This window comes from Sturnira hondurensis, unplaced genomic scaffold (assembly GCF_014824575.4).
Source record: "Sturnira hondurensis isolate 20B ecotype Veracruz unplaced genomic scaffold, ASM1482457v3 Scaffold0002638, whole genome shotgun sequence".
NCBI lineage: Eukaryota > Metazoa > Chordata > Mammalia > Chiroptera > Phyllostomidae > Sturnira > Sturnira hondurensis.
In genome coordinates this window covers 195,490-209,264 of record NW_028075269.1, presented here as the reverse complement: position 1 = coordinate 209,264, position 13,775 = coordinate 195,490, and the positions used below count along the sequence as shown (strand labels likewise).

Below are 13,775 nucleotides of genomic sequence, written 5' to 3'. Positions count from 1 at the left end.
AGAACTCACATGACTCCACTTCAGGAAGACAAAAAAACACCAACCAATTAAAATGGGCAACAGACTTGAGCAGACACTTCTCTAAGGAGGACATACAAAGGGCCCAGAGACATATGAAAGGTGCTCAGCATCACTAGCCATCAGAGAGATGCAAATTAAAACTGCAATGAGATATCACCTGACACCAATCCAAATGGCCATAATAAAGCAACAAACAAGTGTTGGAGAGGATGTGGAGAAAAGTGAATCCTAGTACACTGTTGGTGGGAGTGCAGACTGGTACAGCCACTGTGGAAAACAGTATGGAATTTCCTCAGACAACTAAAAATGGCACCGCCTTTTGACCCAGCAATTCCACTGCTGTGATTATATCCTAAGAGCCATGAAACACTAATCCAAAAGAACCTATGCTCCCCAACATTCATAGCAGCACAATTTACAATAGCCGAGTGCTAGAAGCAACCTAAGTGCCCATCAGTAAATGAGTGGATCAAAAACTGTGGTACATTTACACAATGGAATACTATGCAGCAGAGAGAAAGAAGGAGCTTCTACCCTTTGCGACAGTATGGATGGAACTGGAGAGCATTATGCTAAGTGAAATAAGCTAGATGGTGAGGGACAAATACCATATGATCTCACTTTTAACTAGAACATAATCAACAAAAGAAAAAAGCAAACAAAATATAACCAGAGGCATTGAAATGTAGAACAATCTAACAATAGCTGGAGGGAGGGGGAGGGGACAATGGGAGAAAGGGTTTTCAGGAACTACAATATAGGACACATGGACAAAACCAAGGGGGAGGGTGGCAGCAAGGGAGGGAGGTAGGTTTGGCTGGGGTTGGGGGGAGTAGTGGGGGAGGATGCAGACAACTATAATTGAACAACAATAAAATAACTTTAAAAAAGTACTGAGAACTAAAAAAATGACCTATTCAACTATAGAAAAATAAAAGTAAATTTAACTTAATTTGAAAAAAAGTTGATTTTCAATTCAGTGTTAAAATGTGATATAAATATTGAGTTCACCTGCTCAGCTTTGCATTTTCAATTGTTTTTAAAATTAGTGTAGTAGAGGAAATGCGTAACACTGAAGATGCTCTCAGAAAACAGGACCTCACCTGTCTTAACCACCATGGAAATCTAGTCCAGAGCAGGTGACCAAATTATTCCCCACCTGGTGACAGAGATTAGTCTTTGTGGTTCCCTGCTGAACAAATGTCACATGTTTGCAGTACTTGAGGTCCAATTATTCACAGCCTGCTAAGGAAAGAAAGCTTTCTTTGGCATTGGTAGAGGGCCAAATGGCCCTGGGGAACTATTGTTGATGAGAGAGGACAGGTGAGTGGGCTACAAGTAGACTTTGGGGATCATGTGTTTTGATCCCCAAAGTCTACATGTGAATCCCAGCTCAAAGTCTTTCTTACCACAGGCAGTCAATATAATACACCAGTGCCATCAGTGGAAAATGTAGCTATTGCTAGAAGGGGGGAATTGTTTATTTAATGTTTAATACCCTCGACTTCACACAATCATTTGTCACATCTTTTTTAAAATTTTTTATTTAACTCTTTTTCAAGTACAGTTTTCTTTCTTGTATTCCCAGCCCTGCCCTGCCCCGCCCCCGTCATTTGTCACATCTTAATCCTGTGAAAGTTACTGACAAAATATAATTAATTTTTCATTTACTTCCAGTGACCAAATGGGATGGCCAAGAAGAAGTAATGAGTCATAACAATGCTCAGGTGCAGCTGTCCAGCAGGTAACATTGAGTGTGACTGTGGGTTTCTCCAACTAACAGTCCTGTCCCTCATTGCTGACACAAGAGCTGTTTACACGGCATGTGCTTACGAGGCTCCCGTGGACAGAACTAGCTAGTACGGACAGATCCGAAAGTTCAAAGGAGCCGTGTTTCTGTTATTTGATTTCTTATCTGAAAGTGGATCCAAGAGTGCTTTGCAAACTGTATTTAAGATACACATTTGGCACTTAAAGGGCAGAACAGGTTCCTGATTTGTAGGCAGAGGTTTACTGCTTCTATATCTAAACATCTGAGGATATTGAGAATTTTCTGAAATGTAGAAGAGAATTTCTGCATACCAGTTAAAAATGAATATATATTTATTAATCACTCATAAATGCATTTAGAAATTAGTCTAACGTGGATGGATAAGCCATATTGTAAGTTCAGGCAAAAACAAAGTGTTGAAGCATACATCCTTGCATCTTGTGCTTTATTCAGAGGCCTTCCAGGGGTCTGTAGGTTGGGCTCTCTATATATTTTCATGGCATTTTTTTTTTCACCATCACATAATGACATACTTTTCTGCAGTCTAAGTGGTGGAGATTTTTAGCTTTTTAAACCTTCAGTATATGGCCCTGGCTGGTGTGGATCAGTGGGTTGGGCATTGTCCCACAAACCCAAAGGTCACCAGTTCATTTCCAGTGGGGGCACATGCCTGGGTTGCCAGCCAGGTCCCTGGTTGGTGGGGTGTGAGAGGCAAAACCAGTCAATGTTCCTGATCGATGTTTCTCTTGTACATTGGTGTTTCTCTGTCTCTTTCTCCTTCCCACCCCTTCACTCTATAACTAACTAACTAACTAACTAACTAAACTAACTAACTAACTAACTAAATAAATAAATAAATAAATCCTTTCCCCCCAAAACCTTCAGCTTATGGTTTTTAGAATAAAACCACTGCAAAGAATATTCTTTTGTTGAGAAGAATAATATGTTGTATAATCCATTCTAACCTGATTCTTTATATATTCTTTACAGCTTTTAAAAGAAATTCAAACATGATTTTTAAATTTATATCTTTTTTTTAGTTACAGAAGAATGTATACTATTATAAAACTTTACTGTAGACATCTATAAAATAGAAAGTGAAAAGCTGGGGTAATTACATTCTCTAGAAGCTATCACTTTTAACTGTTTAAATGCCCATATGTTCAAATATTTTTACAGTGCTTCTGTAGACATCATTTTTAAAATTATTTTTATCATTATTTTTATGTCATTTATATTATCCTATAACTTGATTTGTTTTGTTAGTAATAAATCTTGGACATTTTTTCCATATCATACATATAAATCTACTTTATCCTTCTCAAGAGCTACATGGCACTATATTTGGTAGTTATCTATTTAACCAGTCACTTTTTAAAAAATATTTTATTTAGTTTTTATTTTCAGAGAGAAGGGAAGGGAGGGAGAAAGAGAGGCAGAGAAGCACCGATGGGCGAGAAAAGCACTGATCTGCTGCCTCTCCCACGCCCCTAACCTGCGACCTGGCGGCAACCCAGGCACGTGTCCTTCCTGGAAATCCAAACAGCGACCTTTCTCTTTACAGGATGACGCCCAACCCACTGAGCCAGGTCGGGCAAGGGCTACCCAGTCACTTCTGATGAATTCTTTCCAGAATTCTGTCTGAAGCAAGGCAATCATACTTACTGGTTTATCTTCGCACACTTGAGCACGTTGCTGTAGGACAGGTTCCTAGAAGGGGGATTTCTAGGGCAGGTGTGCCAGATCTTCCCCTAACAGGGAACTCTCACCGGCAGTTACGGGAATGCCCGTTTCTTTGTAGCTTCTCTAAAAGTAGTGACCAATTTTTTTAAAGATTTTATTTATTTCTCTTTAGAGGGGAAGGGAAGGAGAGGAGAGAAATGTCAATGTATGGTTGCCTCTCGTGAGTTCCCTGCTGGGAACTGGTCTACAACCCAGGCATGTGCCCTGACTGGGAATCAAACCACGATCGTGGAGTTCGCAGGCCCGAGCTCAATCCACTGAGCTACACCAGCCAGGGTCAAGTAGTGACCAATTTTTTTAATATTTGCCAATTTTGATGGGCAAAACTGGTGTATTTATTGTTTTAACTCATATCTAGTTAAATGGTGGTGGTGAGCATCTTTTTGTGTTATTAGGCCATTTGTATTTCCCTCTGTGAGCTGCCTGTTTGACATTTTAAGAAAAACCTTAATCATTAGTTTATCTATAGGTTTTCCTAACAATTATTCTATAGCTCTTATTTCTGCATTATAAAAATATGTAATTAATACCTTAACTAGAAGGTAAAACTAAATGTGTATTTTGTTCATTTTCTGAGGTTTTTTGTTTTTTTTTGTAACCTAGAGCCATGGAATTATTGAGGGAAAAAGGTCAAAGATCCTGGTCTGTTGGACTATCGGTAGCTGACCTGGTTGACAGTCTTATAAATGATAAAAAGAAAGTGCATTCTGTATCAGTTTTAGCAAAGGTAATTCCTATTCTCATTCTCTCATCATATTTTTAAAATTTTGTTACTAGTATAAAACCAGAGAAGGTGCTATTCACACTGTAACCGAGCGTCTTCAGTAGCACCAGCTTTTAGAGTGACATCTGGGAGGAGACAGCTCGGTCTAAGCCCTGTCCCACTTGGCTGTGGGAATTCTGGACTCCTGCTGGGTTTCTCCTCCCCCCATGTAATTTTAGGGAATTCCCAAGAAGCATTCGTGTGTTCCAGAAACAACTTGCAGTTGCATTTACCACTTTCGGCAGCCAGGTCACCCCAGACCCGCACTGGTCATCAGTCTGCACTCTCCAGTTCAGCATGTCCTTACCACTTCATCCCAAGCGTAAAGTCCCTAAAGCACAGCTAAAACCAGACACAAATGCTTAACCAAATTTTCTAGAAAACTTAGGAGTACCAGGAGAAATAAAACATGGAAAGGAAAATGTAAGACAGATTACTGTGTTTGACTGCACCCAGGGCCCAGGCTGTGCCCCTCCCTGGGAATCTACTCTGATGCCTTGGCCCCCCCGTTCTGCTCCCCGTATTGCAGGCGGCCAGCTCCCTTCCCACAAAGGACACATTTCTGACCAGTCCCTCCTGTCTCACGAGCAATTTCTGAAACACTAGCTTGAGTTCAGAAAACACTGAACCATTTTTTTTAAAGTTCAACTGTATCACTTGGTACCAGGGCTATGAAAGCAAGAAAGTAACCATATTTATGACATTAACTTCTCGCAGTGATTCGGCTGTATTATAATCTAATTTTATTCATTTCAGGGATATTATGGTATAAATAGTGAAGTGTTTTTAAGTTTGCCTTGCATCCTTGGAACCAGTGGGGTATCTGAAGTCATCAGAAGCACAGTGAAAGAGGACAGAGTGACTGAGAAGCTCCAAGGCAGCGCATCATCGCTCTATGATCTCCAGCAGCAGCTAAAACTTTGAGTCTGAAGTACAGAGTTACCTGAAAGGAAAGGTCATTTAGTTTTGCCAACACGTATTGGTTTGAGAAATTCTGTATCTTATTACTTATCCTTACAAACTACTTGGTTAAGGTAGATGGCTTCTTGGTTAGTTTTGTAATTTAAATTCTTAGGGAGTTACATAATGAGGGGGAATCCAATTTTCTTGATTGTTCTTGGGATACCCATATCATTCTTTAAACCTGTAGCAGAGATAAACACTATCTGCAGTATGCGTCAGGTAAAATTCTGTATTCTCAACTAAAAGCACATTCAGCACTTTGGGAATATTTTGAAAGTAATACGTTTTTAGAAGACCATTACTCCCTGACAGTTACAGTAAATGCGATGAGCCGAAGGTCCATTCTGGATTTAGGAAGTCTGTGCTAGGCGTGCATTCAAAGGATCCACAGTTCAAGGTGTTGTTTCCTCTTTAAAATACAGGTGGCAGTAATGGTAGCCCTCTTTAATTAATTAGCTACCAAAATATGGGAAAGAATTTACGTGTACTTTAAAATAATAAAGGGGAAAGTGAAAATTTTTTGAATATATGAAGACGAAGTATAGTTTAACTTCCATTGGGACTGTCCTTTTTGAAATTTTTTGTAATCTCTTTCTGGACTATATCAGATCTCTACTATCATAAACTCACTGTAATGTTAGTAGAATCATAGAGAAATGTGCATTTTGATGGTGAACAAAAGCCAAGCAGTTTACTTTAAAGCTGAAACACGAAGGGGAGAGGGTGGATGGACTGGTTTATCTGAGCAGACCCTTTAGTGACTCCCAGAGAAATGATTGGAGTCTGTCCACTTTGATGCTGGGTCAACAGCAGTATGTTCACATGTGAAAGATACCCTGTTGTCACTAAGGTGGCATGCAACTAAGAGTGACAGATAACATCAGCACTTCTTATATTTCAGGCAGTGTGATGAGCACTTTATTTTACTGAATCTTCAACAGTAGCCCATCGAGGTGGGGACTGTTATCATCATGTTATAGAGCAGGGAATTGAGCTTTAGTGACCAAGATCTCATGGTTAAAGGGTGTTTATCCATGTAACTTCTCTTTTTCCTAACTACTAGAAGAGGGAAAAGGCCTAATAGCAAAAATAGTCACCACCAGAGTAAAGCTGGGATTCTCTACTCTTCCATTCTCACATAGGAGCCGACTTTTTTCCAACACAGTTTTTAGAAAGATTAATTCCAAGACTTCCCAGACTTGCCCTCAGCAAGTAGCAGGGGGTGTGGGGGGTGGGTGGTATGCACGGGAGTAGGTGTGTGTTTATCTGGTCACTCAGAATAGTATTGACTGGGAGCCCACTATGTAGCAGGCACTGCATTTTTAGGTACTGCAGATACAGTGGTAAGCAAACCTGGACTAGGTACAAGCCCTTGTGTTCCTTGTAATTCAGTATGGGAGACATAATAATCAAATGTCACAAATAAATGTGCAATTGAAGGTGTAGTAAGTACTGTGAAGAAGTCCAGGTGCTTTGGAAGCACATCCTAAGTGAATCCATACCTGGTCAGAGAGAGGTAGGAGCCCAGTGGTCATAAGGGGAGATACATCCTAGACAGAGAGGAAACAGTCAAACTAATGTTGATTTAGTATAATAACAGATGCTTATAAAGATGAGCTTAAATCATTAAGGAAAGGCGAAATTGTATCACATCCTATGTTTAAGAAAGTGGGAAAGTATTTAATATGCTTGGAAGGATTTTAACCAGAATTAACTAGTATAAAAACCTTAGACACTTGAAGAGATGAGCATTAGTTCTGTGTAAGTTCACTAGATGGAAAGATTATTTCAGTGTTACTCTAAAAATGTATCCTCATTGCCCATTTGCATGAGGTAGGAAAGTAAAACTGAAAGAACAATTGCTGTGCTTTTTAGAAACACAACTAGCCTTTTTAAATATCAGATATCTAACGAGAAATTAGGTAATTTCTACTATCTAATATGCTCTTAAACAATAACTTAACTGCAAGATGTTGTATTATATAAGATGAATTGCCAAGAATCCACTACATTAATTATAAAAGAAACATGTCAGTACAACAAATACCTACTGAACATCTGTTATTCTAAGTACTGTGTTAGAATCTGAATATTTAAGGAAGAGTAACAGCCCATTGTGGCGGACTCCGGCCAGCAGAGTCCGCCTGTTGTGGCTGACGATGAGAAATGCACAGGCGACAACAATACTGTGGAGAAAAAGGGGACGGCACGGCTACTTTCTCAAGGGGAGAGTGCCTATGGGTGCCTCTGCCACTCCCTCAAGAAGAGAGCGCGTCGACCCTTGCCTAGACAGGCTTTTATTGTTTTCCTGCGGTCTTACGTCAGAGAAAGATTTATTATCTATTACATAGAATATTATTATCTACATTTTAAGTACAATCAAGGAAATGAAAATAACATGCAGAGGGGAATGGTGATGAGCTGATTAGCTCTGTCCTTGGGAAGACTCATACACGCTTTGGATAGTGCCCTGATGACAGACAATACACATTTGTTGTTTTAGACCAGGGTGATGGAATTTTAGTAAGACCAAGCCATAATGGTCTGTATGCATTTTCTAGGCCTGATTCCCACGGGAAAACTCGGTTTGAAGGTCTGGCTCCTGCCCACCACTTTGCTTCTGTAGGTTTTCCATACAGAGCTGAGTCACATTTGCCAGACTTAAACAAACCAGTCCCCTACAGCCCATGATAGAGAAGTAATTCTATCAGATAGCTCCTCGAATGTCGAATATTATCAATCATGTTGTCTACATTCCATATAAAAGTCGAAAAGCAGTACCCCCACCACCTCACTATGATTTGGTGATAATTGACATTCATGATGCTGCTATTATTAAGTTTCACTTTTTTTCCCCAAAATCATGCAGTGTCCCTTATTACGATTTTTAGTAGAGCTTGAATTAAAGTGATTCTTTGATATTGTAGCAGAAATATTGTATTTTTCCAGTTTTACATTGTAAAAACAGCGAATAAAATAAACTTTGACTTTAAAATCTCAGAAGATTCCTAATTTGATGAATGGAAGGAAGTTTTTTCAGATTCAAGAGGAAGATTCTTTCATACAATTTTGTGGTTCCCAGATATTTAGGGGGTTTTTTTTGTGTGTTTTAAGTATCGTAAATGCAAAATGAAGAGACTGGATTTTGTGAATTGTTTTCAAGCTTTAAAAAGATTATTTTTAGCAAGAAAATTTTTAAAACAATATATTACCCGCACTCCCTCAATTGATAAAAGCAAGGTTGCTCTAAGTGAAGGTACTCCTGAGTAAGCTGTGGCTCTAAGAACAATCTGAAAACCACATTGGAGACGATTGTACTTAACAAGAATAAAAAAAGTTTAAAAAGCACATTGCTTTTAAAGACATAAAAGAGGTACAGTGGCAAGATAGACTGCCATGCAGTTTTGTTTGACTGGAGCTGTGCTTTTACTAACATGTCCATATTCAAAAAAAGATACCTATTGGAATAATTTTTATTGTTGGTGTGTGTGTGCAGCAATTTGTAATAATGCTTCCACGTGGTTTCAGTTATGACCTCTGAGTATGTGACCTTCACTGAGGTGCCATTAGAAGGGAATTAATACTACAGCCTGTTCCTCATTAGCACTAGGCTAAAATCATCCAAATTACCATACATCATCAAAACCAAGTTTTACACTATATTTAATGACATTGTACTTAAAACGGGTGATGTGCAATGACCAACATGACTAGTTCTTCATAAATGACTATTAAGAACTCTTATTGGTGGTAGAAATTCGATTAAGATCAAGTTCTCTTGTAATGCACACAGCAATGAGCATCTGAAGATGAGCCTGCCCTCAAAGACTTGGACACAAATACAGTGCGAGGTAAAATGCATCCTGTGTTATCATTTATGCCTGGGTTCAGAGCAGAAGTTCTGACTCAGGGGAGAGGTTTCCTGGAGAAGAAATAGCTGCCATGCTTTCTGTGAAACCAGGCTCTGCACTTTACCTCGTTAATGTAGTATTAAGAACTTTTAAGTTTCAAACAAAAACCCCGATAATCAGAGAGACCCTGGGCATCATCTAATGCTAGCCTCTCATCTTAGAGCTGTTAAAAAACTACAGCCAGAGCTAAACATGCACTTGCCTCCTAATGACAAGGGCAAGTCACTGACAGAGTTTCCTGACTCCCAGTCCAGTGCCTTCCCATTTGATGAATCAGTCGTTCAAGCTCATTGGTAAGACCTTCCCAGTGTATGTTTCCCTCCCTGCACCTGCTCCCCTAGTCCAAGAGCAACTGTGAACACCTGACGATCTTGTCCCAGCCCAGAGTTTCCACTGTTGAAACTAGCAGCCCTCATCACCGGGACCCTACCGCACCGGAGCACCCATCACCGGGACCCTACCGCACCGGAGCACCAGGTGGCTGGGGACCAACCCGGCTTCAGGGATTACCTCGGAAGTGACGTAAAGGAAGCGGAAGGTCTGTGGTGGCGGCCGACTTCCTGTTGTTAGAGGCGGGGGGGTGGGGGGCTGCTCTGTGTGCTACTGTGTGGGGAGGCCCGGGGGTAGCCCCTGAGCGGCTGACCCCCTGCCTACGGGGACAAAAGCCGCAAGGTGGCCGCCATGGCGGTGTCGGAGAGCCAGCTCAAGAAGATGGTGTCCAAGGTGAGGCCGCGACGCGTTCGCCACCCGACCCGCCCACCGCCCCCTTCCCTGCCGGGACGGGCCTGGCCCGACCCGGTCCACCGAGCCTCCTCGGCGGGCCGGGAACCCCAGTGTGGCCCTCGGGTGCCTTTGCGCCCCCTAGCCCCCAGATCCCTGTTGCTTAGTGCCAGAACCACGATACAGGGCCCGGGAAGGTCGGGGGCGGCGACCGTCAACAAAGGCACGGAGCGGAGGCCGTCAGCCACCTGCAGCCTGCCCTCCTCTTTCCCGGTTGAGTTTGGAGTAGTCTGTGGGGAATTACAGTTTTCGGTTTCGTTTTCGTTTTTATAAACACAAAAGGGAAGGTTGTACTTAATTTTCGATGGGGGGCAGACCTCCACGCTAGAAGGGATCCGTCAGTCTTCGTCCTTCCCTCCCGGGCCCCCAGAGATTGTGTCTTTTTCAGTTTTGTATTCCTCACACAGCTCAATACCTGACCCGCGGGAGATGAGTAACTGTTGGTTGAATAGGCTCGATTTTAAATAAAAATCGTCCAGAGAATCCAAAATACCAATACCGCACCACCTCGGGTAAAATAAATAGAATTGCATTACCATTTCAGGGACTTTGACTTGCCAAGAGTAACTATTTTTTATTTTTTTAATTTCACTTTTTCGATTACAGTTTACATTCAGTATTATTTTCTATTAGTTTCAGATGCACAGCATAGTGGTGAGGCAATTATACAGCGTAATTACAGTATTATTGAGGGTGTTCTCTATGCTGTACATCCCTGTGACTATTCTGTAACTACCCATTTGTACTTTCTCAGCCGTTCACCTTGTTCACCCAGCTCCCCAACTCCCCTCACTTCTGACAACCATCTGCCTGTTCTCTGTATCCATGAATCTGTTTCTATTTTGCTTGTTCATTTATTTTGTTCTTTAGATTCCACATGAAAAAGAAATCACATAGTATTTGTCTTTCTCTGACTTATTTATCTTAGCATAATATCCTCTAGATCCATCCATGTTGTCACAAATGGTACGGTTCCATTCTTTGTAATGGCCAAGTAACATTCCATCACATATATGCACCACCTCTTTTTTATCCATTTGTCTACTGACGGGCACTTGGGCTGCTTCCATATCTTGGATATTGTGGCTAATGCTGCAGTGAACATAGGGCTTCTTATGTTTTTTCAAATTAGTGTCTTGGGTTTGTTCAGATACATACCCAGCAGTGAAATTGCTGGGTCATAAGGCAGGTCCATTTTTAATTTTTGCGGGACCTCCAGTTTTCCACAGTGGCTGCACTTGTGTGCATTCCTACCAGTAGTGCTTCCCCTTTCCTCCATGTCCTTGCAGACACTTGCCATTTGTGGGTTTATTGATGATAGCCATATTATCAGGCTCAAGGTGATATCTCATTGTGGTTTTAATTTGCATTTCTCTGATGATTAGAGACATTGAGCATCTTTTCATGTCTATTAGCCATAAGAATAACTGTCCTTGGTTGTATGCTTTATATAACATGAATTTGTTTGCTTTGAACTTAACTTATCATTTTCATAGTTCAAGACTAGTGTATTTTTTTTATTAAAAAAACAGATAGGGATTTTTTCTATTAAAGCTGTGAATTGTTTTGATAATTACCTCAAATGTGTCACTTGATACCAGAGTGAGCTGGGTGGGTTTTCCTCCCCGCTGAGTTACCAGACCTGATCAGAATGAGATAGATATATGTGAAGTTCGAGAGTTGAATCTCCTGTAGTTCACTGGGTTGCTTTGGATGTTGGTCAAAGCAAGAGTGATAGAAACTGAAGTAACATAAATACTTTTCGATGTTAATAAAACACACTACTATGTATAAACTTACTTCTTTGAAAAAACATCTTCTAGTCTATAGTCTTTGATTAAAAAGAACATAACCTCTAGAAAAAGTGACAGCTTTCAAAATACTGCTTCTCTTGGTTGCCTAGTATCTTCTAGGCTTTTTGGTTTTCTCTTGATAAAGTAGTTATCCTTCACTGTAAATAAAGTTTCGGGGAGCCCTAGAAGATTGTGACCCAGATCTATGCTATAACATTTACATAAATACATCACTCTTTAAAAAACAGTATATTGTTTTACAAACTGTAACTGAAGAGTATCTGTCCATGCCATTTTTCATCTTTACATTGATAGCATAGTATTTATATATAAGGACAAGAATATTCAAGTATTGGTTTTGAATAGTTTTTTGAGAGAAGGAAAGGAAGGAAGAAAGAGAGGAAGAGAGACATCAGTGAGGGAGAGAGACATCGATTGGTTCCCCCTCTCAAGCTCCTGGTGAGGGAACCTGGCCTGCAACCCAGGTATGTATCCTGACTGGGCATTGAACCAGTGACCTTTTGGTTCACAGGCCAGTGCTCACTCCAATGAGCCACACCAGCCTGGGCCAAATACTGGTTTTGAATTTTAAAAACCATAATTAAGATTCCCAGGCTTCCTGTAGAGGAACTGTTTCTTCCTCTCCTTTCGACTTCTTTTGATGTTAAGAGCGAAAAGGATGTAGAGAAGAGGTGGGACAGGGCATTCTACCCATCTTTTGGTTCTTGGACCCATATCTGAAAAACTGAGCCTCCTACAAGTGATGATGTCATTTCGGAGTATCAGCATCTTTTCTATCCAGCCTATAAATACCCAGCCTGTAGAAGCAAATGTGAAATTTTGTCCTGCTGGTGGAGGGTTAGTTTCGGGTGTTATTCTTTCAGTTAGGTGTGGTTCAGTGTAGGGATTGCTAGCCAGGACCATAGGCACATTCCTAGGGTGATGGCCCTTTATTCTTGATTGTGGGACCACCACGCCCATCATGGTACTTTGGGCCACCTGCTTTGACTTACGTCTTGTTTTGTATTGTATTGTATTGTATTGTATAAGTGACATATAACATATTTTATATATTATTACAGATCGTTTTTTCCTTTGAACACTATCTTAGCTGCCAACGTAAATATAACTTTTTAGTTAACACCCTTCTCTATCATAAGTCCATCTTTTTTTCGCAGATAACTTTCTACCTTCGATTTTTCACATAGGCAGTTAACTGAATTCTTACGTAGTGTATCTGCAGCATTCCTAGAGGTGAAGTCACTACTGCATAGGTAAAAGAGAGTTGTCATTAAAGATTGCTACATGCCTCACACTGTTTGAGGTTTTAGGGATACAAAAGTGAACAAATGAAATGACTATACTTTTGGAATTTAAATTCTCATAGAAGACAATAACTCAGTAAATACATTAAGTAGTATGCTGGAAGGTAATACGTAGGAGAAAAGTAAAGCAGGAGAGGGACATAATAGAAGAGCGCTAGGGGGTGAAGATGAGATGGGTTACAGTTTTACGGATGGTAAAGGAAGCCCTTTATGAGGAGATCTATTTGAGCAGAGACCTGAAAGAGGGGAGGGTGCAAACTGGAACATTCCAGAAAGAAAGAAAAAAACAAGTGCAAAGGGCCTGAGACAGAAGTTTGTTACGCATGATAGAGGAACAGCAAAGGAAGTAAAGGTGGCTGGCCTGGAGTTAGCAAGGGAGAAAGTATTGGTAAATAAAGGCGTGAGAGACTTCGGAGGGTCTTGCAGGCCTTTCTAAGGACTTTGGCATTTACTTAGAGTATGACGGGAAGACTAGACTGTAGGAAATTAACGGGAGGCAGAGATACCTGTAAAGAGGCTGTTGCAGTAATGGTGGCCTCTGGAGGTAGTTAGAAGTGATCAGATTCTGGATATTTGTAAAGGTAGAGCTACCAGGATTTTCAGCTGTAAATGTGAAGTAAAGAGAGGCATCAGGTATCGCTTCCAGGTTTTGATTTTGAGCAGCTGGAAGGATGTTGATGTGGAAGACTTTGAAAGGGGTTCAAT

General features: G+C 40.7%; 2 protein-coding genes across 6 annotated transcripts in view; both read left to right on the top strand.

Annotated features, from left to right (window-relative positions):
• The window catches only part of UEVLD (UEV and lactate/malate dehyrogenase domains), a 46,230-nt gene extending 40,453 nt beyond the window's left edge, over positions 1-5,777 (top strand). For all 4 annotated transcript variants that reach the window (XM_037040357.1, XM_037040358.1, XM_037040360.1 and 1 more), the window contains 3 exons: positions 1,699-1,765; positions 4,139-4,262; positions 5,055-5,777. In XM_037040357.1, the coding sequence (XP_036896252.1) occupies positions 1,699-1,765; positions 4,139-4,262; positions 5,055-5,222 (359 nt within the window). In that variant the 3' untranslated portion in view covers positions 5,223-5,777. The remainder of the gene's footprint in view (positions 1-1,698; positions 1,766-4,138; positions 4,263-5,054) is intronic.
• Positions 5,778-9,729: 3,952 nt separating this feature from the next.
• The window catches only part of TSG101 (tumor susceptibility 101), a 37,456-nt gene continuing 33,410 nt past the window's right edge, over positions 9,730-13,775 (top strand). Inside the window, exon 1 of one of the 2 annotated variants that reach the window (XM_037040356.1) lies at positions 9,730-9,895. In XM_037040356.1, the coding sequence (XP_036896251.1) occupies positions 9,854-9,895 (42 nt within the window). In that variant the 5' untranslated portion in view covers positions 9,730-9,853. The remainder of the gene's footprint in view (positions 9,896-13,775) is intronic. The other variant, XM_037040355.1, reaches the window with a different exon arrangement.